We start from the raw sequence: 8595 nt of genomic DNA, 5'->3' as shown, positions 1-8595 counted from the left end.
GAGTGGGCCTGGGCGCTGGCGGGGGTGGAGGGGGGCGCCGAGGTGACCCCGTGTCCTTCGCCCAGAGCGTCCCAGGGGAGGGAAGAAATATGGTACAAGCGAGAAGGTCCCATAAATCTGGTTTGAAAAATAAAAACCAAAACCAAAAAGAGAAAAAGAAAAAAAAAAAACTCCGAATTAAAACCACGCTGTTAAGTCAGAAATCGCATGTATTCCTTTTCTTCCTGAACCGTCGCTGGAGCACCCGAGATCGGTGACATGACAGAGGATGCGCTGCGGTTTGCGGGGGTGATTGCGCATCCTCTCCGGGTCTCGCCGCTCCTCCGGAAGCGGCGCACAACGGCCGCCCCCCCTGCCCCCGTCACCCTTCCCCGTTTGGCCGCCAGGCCCCCGCCCCCCCCGCCCGATTGGCGGCTGGGTTCGGCTGGATTCGAGTGGCGAAGAGCGGTGTGGCGCGCGCGGCCCAAATAAATCAGCCCTGGGGACAGGCCGCACCCGGGAGCCAGCCCCCCTCCAGGGATGAGGAGGGCAGGTCGGGGATGCAGGCTTACTCCGGAGGGGCCACTCCCGGGGTCTAAACGATCCCGAGAGGAACGATTTCGTTCCAGATTAGCCAATCCCCAAGGAAGAGAGAGGCGTTAGGAAAAGAAAAGGCGGGGGGGTGGGTGGTGGAAGAAAGAAAGGAAAAGAAACAACTTCTAGGGACATGACTGTCTACCTGGAGCACTGCGGAGGCCTTGGCCAGTTCTTGCGGTGCCCTTCTTCCTTTGCGCCTCCTAATATCCCCCACTTTCCCGGACCAGCTGGGGCTCTCAGAGGAAGCTCAGAGCGCCGGGCCTGGGGCCCCTGGGACGGTGGCTTTGAAAATGCGCCGCTCCTCAGGGGTGTTGTCCCCAGGGCCAAAGTCGATGCGTTGGGAAAACTGCAAAATGGAAGGGTCAGGCAATCTGGCTTTTTGTCTAAATCAATTCCATGGGTCAAACAGTTTTATTTCTTAGTTAATTGGCAAGAAAAAGAAAAATAGTCTTTAAAAAAAAATTGTGACCTTGCAAGAGCGCAAACAATTACCTCCCTGCCCCCACCTTTGTTCTGAGCAATACTCAAACGCGATGGGAGTTCTGGGGCGGGGTGGCGGGGGACGGGAGTAAAATGTCAGGTCCTTTCTCGAGCCTTAGAAATCGCACATAGTGAAGTTGGTGTGTGTCCCACCTCTCACCTCTGTCCCGGCCGTGCGGGGGCCAGGGCACCCTGTCCCGGCTGCTGCGGAGTGGCCGGAAAAGCAGGTCTCTGGGGATCATCTGTTGTCCAAAGAAATTTACACGGTCATCCCCGTAATTGCAAATATAAAGTAATACACACAGCAGGAATCAGTTTCTTGCGGGGGGGGGGCCGGGGGGGACGGGGGCTCAGTCTTTTTTGGGTTCAAACTTGGAGGCCATTCACAGCCTGTATTCCCAACTTAGCCAAAGGATTTATTTGTTAACTTGGTTTCATTAGAAATCACTTCACTGAGTATGTATTTTAAAAAAGAAAACTTTGCTTTTGAGAACAGACCTCAGGAACATTTAAGAACCCTTGGACTAAAAGAAAATCAAATGCCCACAACCGTTCTGTAACGGCTTACAGACGCGCTTTTGCAAAACTCAGTCTGCGTAAAAATTAGGTCAGAATTCAGGTTGAAAAAAAAAGAAAGGCATTGGAAGCTCTCGTCGGAGCTAAGTGGACGGCGGACGCCGGGTTATCTGTTCGGGTAGATGCAGTCGATCGAACCCAGGTTAAATTTTAAAGCCCCTGGATCCTGCTCCAGTCGCTAGTCTCCTTTCCAGAGTTTTCTGCCGTCAGTCTTTCGGAATTGCGGCCGCGCTGAAACTGGGAGCCGCCGCAGTGGTCGGGGGAGGTAAAGAGGAATGTAATAAAAGTGACTAAATTGGATGAGAACGGTTTATGGACCTTCTCGGTAGCAATCTGAAATTCAGAAGTGTTTAGCAGCAATTTACAACGAAGAATGTGGGGGAAAAAAAAAAAAAGAATCGCCGACTTTCTCCATGCGGTTCCCTCCTCCCTCGGGCTGCCAGGCCCTGTCCCCTTGTACCCTAGGACTCACAGGTTCACAGTTAAATCTAGAAGAAATATATATTTAGCCAGGAGGTCTCATGATCTCTAGAAACCCTATTTCACTAAGCCTCTACCTAACCTGGTTCAACTCTGCTAAGGCGCCTCTCCCTTCTCCAGCTAGAAACACACACACATATACACAAAGACACACACACACTTCAGGGAGACTGACCTTTAGAAAATCATTTACTTCGATTTACCTTAAAAAAAATTGTAAAAATCCATTCCCATAAAACAACTCCTCTTGCCCTAGTTAAAACTCTCTCTCTCTCTCGACAGCCTCCTGAGGTCACATCTGTTGGAAAAAATCCTTTTTGCGCGTGAAAGGGAGCGAGACATACATCACGGCTCCTGCCGAGGACAAACCTGCGGCCCCGCGACGCCCTGCTGACAGATCGGCGCTGATAACCCCGCGACGTTCATTTCCAGCCTCCCTGCCGGCCAAGGACCGTATCAGTTTGTACACAGTTGTGATAACCATTTGGAGGGAGCGAAGAAGGGGTGTGTATGTGAAGGCGGGGGCGTGGGGAAGAGGTATTTCTCGCTGGGACCGGGGAAGGTGACCCCCTCCTCTTGCCAACGACTTATCTGAGACTTACCTGAAGTTCTCCAGGGAAAGTTCAGAGCAAACGGGACACCCAAACTGGGAGAGCACCTCCGGGAGCGACTGGCGTGGAAACCCCTTTCCACTCTGCGCACTTCAGGGACTAACCTTTCCGTGCACCGTGACCCCGAATTAAAAGTTTCAGGTTAGCTGGGGAGTGCAGATGGGAACCTCCCGAAACTTCCCAGGAATTTAGCACATTTAGTAGGACAGAGATAGGGAGTTGGACATTCGAGTTTTTTCTTTCTTAGATCCCAGGAGACGAGACCCCCGACGGCCACCAAGACCTCGAGAAGAGATCGGGAGAGTTTAAAGTCGGTCACACACAACTGTGGAGCAAAAAAGCTCATTTACTGGGTTGAGAGGAGAGGGGAAAGCCGGCGGAGGAAAGCATGGTCTCCCCCTTATTAGGAGGGAGCGTTGACTCCAGAGCTAGCGCGTCGCTCCGGCTGCGGTGGCTGCGCGGGGTTGGGCATAGTCAACTCCTCCAGCGCCATCGCCCTCCCCTCCCCCCAACCCACCCCCTTGAGCGCGCGTGTAACGGAGGGCGGAGGAATGGGTGTGGGTCGCCAGCCAGATCAGGCGTTCTGCCACCTCCGCCCCTCCCCCGGCGTCCCCGGGATCGGCGCCCCCTGGATGGACTGGCCTCCTGCTCCCAGGACGGCGCTCGCGGCTCAGCCCACACCCGCAGGCTGCGCGGGGCTCATTGTCTGCCGGGGCGGCGCGCTCCCCTCCCCCCGCCGCTCGGCGTCCCCTCCCCACCCTCTTTTCTCTCCTCCCCTCGCTCCCTCCTCCTCCTCCTCTTCACCTCCAGCGCCCAGCTGCTCGCAGAACGCAGTTCCGACCCACAGCCTGGCACCCTTCGGCGAGCGCTGTTTGTTTAGGGCTCGGTGAGTCCAATCAGGAGCGCAGGCTGCAGTTTTCCGGCAGAGCAGTAAGAGGCGCCTCCTCTCTCCTTTTTATTCACCAGCAGCACCGCGCAGACCCCGGATTCGCGCTCGCCTGCCGGCGCCCTCGGCCTCTCCGCGCTCGGGAGCACCCTCCGCCACGGCTGTTCTCCATGCGCAGCGCCCACCTGAGGTTCGGCTGCTTCCTTTCTTGCCCCAGCTCCCCACTTTCCTCCTCTGCACCTCCCCTCCCTAGTCGCAGGCCCCTTGGCCTCGGCTCTCCGGCCCTCTGCGGGCCGAGATCGGCTCCGGGGGTGTCTACCTTCTCCATTCCCGGCAGGCTCCCAGGTTCCCGGGACACCGCGGACCAACTTATGGTGTCTTTTCCTCTCCCCGAAGCGCTTATCTGCGCTCAGCCTTATCTCAGAGTTATCTTGGCGCAAAGGGGCGGGAGCCGGCAGTCAGGCAGACAGAGAATTCTTTCTTGCTATCTACCCTGGGTCTGTGTGTGGGTATTAATTTTAGTATGGTTATCTCCGATGAGCCGAAGCGATTTGAGGAAGCGGCCCCGAGAAGGCCAGTCCGGCTGCGTTCACCTCCCTCCTCCACCCCCTCCCAGTCTCCCTGTCATTCTTCCTGCTCTCCCCTTTGGGGTGGCCTCGGCTCCGGGGCGGTCTCACGTCCCCCCACCCTACCCCACCCCCTTGCATTTTCCCCTCCTTTTCTCTGCACTCCGCTCCACCCCGCGACGTCCGATTCTAGAACGGTCTGGCTTTTCCGTGGCTGGGGATGACCGCGGGGTGGGCCGGGGTGGCCTGGCTGGCGTGGGCCAGCCGGCGTGAGCGCACGCGCTGGCGGCTGCATAGGCGAGCGGTACCTAAGGTGCGTGGCGCCGGGGACGTGGGGTGGGCAGGAGATTCCGGCCCCGCGGACATCCCGCACAGCTGTGTGTCCCGAAGGTCTGAGACTCCGGTCTCCGCCCTGGCGCCCCACCTTCCCAAGGCTGGGTTGTATTTCACTCCGGGGCTCGCGTTCGGTCTCGTCAGCGCAGTCCAGGAAGCTCTGGGAAAGCCCGAGTGGGAGAACGCGGCGGTTTCGTTTTCGGGGGACAGGTTGCCTTCCCTACGCTAATGATTTTCACGCGGGCAGCCCTCACCCCGAGGCATTTTGGGCGAGCGACCGCGGTACGGAGGCAGGATAAGGCAGCACAGACTCGCATGGCTCCTTAAAAAGTTCCTTTGTGTGCCATTGGCCGGCAGGGAGCCACTTTGGGGCGGAAGGAAAACCTCGGCCAGTCTCCCAGTCACCCCTGGGATCTGGCGCGCGCGGATGAAGGATGCTGCGTCGGGGGTGGGAAGGGAGCTAGAGGGGATCCACGCCTTGCGGGTGAGGAGGAGCGGGTATCCTGGCCCTGGGAGGACCCTGGGGCGGCTGCGCAGGCTCCAAGCTCCTTCCCCGCCCCTGGAACCCGGAGCAGAAAATGGGATTTTTGAGGAATCTCATTAGCTGGAGAGAAGAGTGGAGGTGAGACGCGGTGCAGCCCGCGCCTTTGATAAGTCCTTTTAAAACTTTCTCTTCTCGACCCTGTCTCCCTCCCCGTCTAGTCTCAGGAGCTAAAAGTCAGCTTGCAGCGGCGCCGGACCGTGGATGGCCTTGACTGACGGCGGCTGGTGCCTGCCGAAGCGCCTTGGGGCCGCGCCTCCTGCGGACGCCAGCGACTCCGGAGCCTTTCCAGCGCGGGAGCCCTCCACGCCGCCTTCCCCCATCTCCTCCTCTTCCTCCTGCTGCTCTCGGGGTGGGGAGCGCGGCCCCGGCGGCGCCAGCAACTGCAGGACGCCGCTGCTCGACACGGAGGCGGCGGCGGGACCCACGGCCCGCTCGCTGCTGCTCAGTCCCTACGCCTCGCATCCCTTCGGGGCTCCCCACGGACCTTCGGCGCCGGGGATCTCGGGCCCCGCGGGCGCCCTGTCGAGCTGGGAGGACCTACTGCTCTTCGCTGACCTCGACCAAGCCGCGACTGCCAGCAAGCTGCTGTGGTCTAGCCGCGGCGCCAAGCTGAGCCCTTTCGCGCCCGAGCAGCCGGAGGAGATGTACCAGACCCTCGCCGCCCTCTCCAGCCAGGGGCCTGCAGCTTACGACGGCTCGCCCGGCGGCTTCGTGCACTCGGCGGCCGCCGCCGCTGCAGCCGCGGCCGCCGCGAGCTCCCCGGTCTACGTCCCCACCACGCGCGTGAGCTCCATGCTGCCCGGCCTGCCGTACCTACAAGGGGCGGGCGGCGGGCCCGCCAATCACGCGGGGGGCGCTGGAGCGCACCCTGGCTGGCCCCAGGCCTCGGCCGATAGCCCCCCGTATGGCAGCGGAGGCGGCGCGGCGGCCGGCGGGGCGGCGGGGCCCGGCAGCGCCGGCTCAGCCGCGGCGCACGTCTCGGCGCGCTTCCCCTACTCGCCCAGTCCGCCCATAGCCAACGGCGCGGCCCGGGACCCCGGGGGCTACGCGGCGGCCGGCGGTGGGGCCGCGGGCGGCGTGAGCGGGGGCGGCAGCGGCCTAGCGGCCATGGGCGGCCGCGAGCACCAGTATGGCTCGCTGTCGGCCGCGCGGCCGCTGAACGGGACGTACCACCACCATCACCACCACCACCCGAGCGCCTACTCGCCCTACGTAGGGGCCCCGCTGACGCCCGCCTGGCCTGCCGGACCCTTCGAGACCCCGGTGCTGCACAGCCTGCAGAGCCGCGCCGGAGCCCCGCTCCCGGTGCCGCGCGGCCCCGGCACAGGTAAGGGGCAGGGTCGCGCCGTGGCGTGCGGGTTGGAGGGCGCGAGGCGGGTGTGGAGCAGCTTTTTGACCCGGGCCCTGTTTCCGGGGCTGTCCTGGTGTGGGTGCCGGGAGTCTGGCCGCGTTGCGATGGTGCTTCTGTTTTGCACGAGAGAGACTAGATGCGCCGCTACGCCTCAGTCCAGGGACTGCAGTGGGCCTTTGGGGAAAGTGAGCCCAGGAGGGGCCCGGCAGGGCCTGAGCCTGGTCGCAGACCCCAGTTTTCCCAGGTGGAGGGGTGGGACTCCCATTTGGGAAGGTGACTTTAGGCGAGTGCTGAGCATGGCAATCACCCTCTCCTCAGATACAGTCGTACCCAATTCAGCTCTCTAAAGATCGGGAGTTGAGTGTGTTTTTCTCAAGGAGTGTTTTTATTAAGAGCCCCACGGTGGTGGTTGGCATCTCCCTGCGTCTCGTTGGGAGGGAAGGCAGAGAGGGCAGCCTCGTGACTGTCCCGAGGGGAAGCTGGTGGAAGGGCCATTTCGCTTGGCATCAACAGACGGGGTGTCTGCGGCTGCCGCTCCCGTCTGCACCCCACCTCCAGTCTGGGACTAGGGGTACCCCAGCGCCCACACCTATTCCTCCGCCAGAGTGCACGCCAGTAATTTTTCAGTTTCCAATCCCACTCATGCTTTCCATTCCAATGTCTGGGGGCAGTTTGGAGTGAGCTGGGGAGAGTTGTCAAAATTCCTGCAAATGCGCGTTCTTGAAGAGCGTTTGTCCTGCTCAAGCTGGGAGGGTGTGAACTGTTGTCTGGGCCGAGAGAGGGGTTTTGGCTTCTTTCCTCAACCGCAGGGTTCTGGATCCTTCTTCGTGCTTTCAGGGGTCTGTCTTTGTATTTCACGCGTTTGCTATAACTTGACAGTTTCCTAAGACCAAAAAAAAAAAAAACAAAACCAAACCTAACAAACAACTCTTTTGGTCCATTGCTTCTTTAAGGGGTGTTGTGGGTGTCAGAAGGTGGCAAAGACAAGGAGGCCTTTCAGCCTAAGTTATCCCACGTGGGATTCGCACTTCCCAGGGCTGGGCTCCTCATTTAGGACTTTTAGGGGTCCTGGTTAATGAGGGTCAAGTGAGGCACAGCCAGTCTTGTGCTCAGGGACAATCTGGGAATGCCAGTGGCCTGAAGGTGAAGGATCTGACTTGAACCTCCCTCTCTCAGTAACATTGGGCCGAAAATCTTTACAGTCTGTGGGTCTGAGTGTAGAGTGGGGGTGGGGAGGGGCCCAGTTGAGGTTTGGAGACTGCAGAGAACAGAGCTAGGCCACTCTTGCTGCTGCACAGGGACCCACCTCTAGCTCCTGGGAGCGGAGAGACTGGGAGACCCATCTTCAAAGGATGGGGAGGAGGTGGTGGTTGGGGTGTCAGGCGCTTGTCAAGTTGGGAATCCAGCAGGGAATCTGAAAGCTTGTGTGAATTGGGTTGGGGGCAGCTCTGCTGGCCTGACGGACACACCTTAGCCTGACCTCCATTTCCCTTTGCCCCATTTCAGCATTTCACCGGACAGAGGAAGAGCAGCAGTCGAAAAGGCAGAATAGGAGTCTTGGGATGTTTAAACTGATTGGTTTTGTGAAGAAAACCCTTTTAGAAGGGTTGGGTGCAGTTACAGACAAGTTATGTTATTTCATTTTAAACGTAGTCTATCACTATTTTTTTGCTTTCTGGGTAGGATGCTGCACAGTTAGAAAAGTCTTGTATAGATTCAGAATTTTTTTTTTAGGGAGAGGGTTTGGGAACACCCAACTTTTGTGCAAAGAGTCTTTTAAGAAGGCAGGAAGCAGGTGAGAATAAGCCAGTCTGAGAGCTGGGGAGATGAATGACCTTAATTTTGCTTGTCCCCACAGGTATTCCCCTGCTAGAGAGACCTTGACCCCCAGCCCCTCTCCTCCCAGGTTCCTTATTCTCTGCTTCTCCACTCTGATTTAAAAAAAGAAAAAAAATGGAGGCATTCTTTTAACTGATTTGAGTGGATGGCAGGGGTCAGTGCAAAGGCAGGGGTGTGGTTGGGTGCTCTGGGAACCTGGTGTGTCCACCTCTCTCTGGTGCTGGTGGGTGTGTGGTGGGGAGGCTGGGGGTGAGCTTTCCTGCTGAATTGGGTTCCATTCTCAGTCTGAGGATGACTTCACCCTTCTCCCCAGAGTCTGTCACTCCCCGGGGCACCCAAAGCAGACAAGTTAG

The 8595-nt window shown here is 59.0% G+C and overlaps 1 protein-coding gene across 4 annotated transcripts in view; it reads left to right on the top strand.

Moving 5' to 3' along the window:
• Nucleotides 1294–8595, top strand: part of GATA6 (GATA binding protein 6) — a 34235-nt gene continuing 26933 nt past the window's right edge. Inside the window, exons 1-4 of one of the 4 annotated variants that reach the window (XM_018039632.1) lie at nucleotides 1294–2864; nucleotides 2971–3033; nucleotides 3690–3799; nucleotides 5211–6379. In XM_018039632.1, the coding sequence (XP_017895121.1) occupies nucleotides 5254–6379 (1126 nt within the window). In that variant the 5' untranslated portion in view covers nucleotides 1294–2864; nucleotides 2971–3033; nucleotides 3690–3799; nucleotides 5211–5253. The other 3 variants (XM_018039631.1, XM_018039633.1, XM_018039634.1) reach the window with 3 other exon arrangements.

Source organism: Capra hircus, chromosome 24 (assembly GCF_001704415.2).
Source record: "Capra hircus breed San Clemente chromosome 24, ASM170441v1, whole genome shotgun sequence".
NCBI lineage: Eukaryota > Metazoa > Chordata > Mammalia > Artiodactyla > Bovidae > Capra > Capra hircus.
Note: the sequence above shows the minus strand (reverse complement) of the source record. Positions and strands in the feature narration are given on the sequence as shown.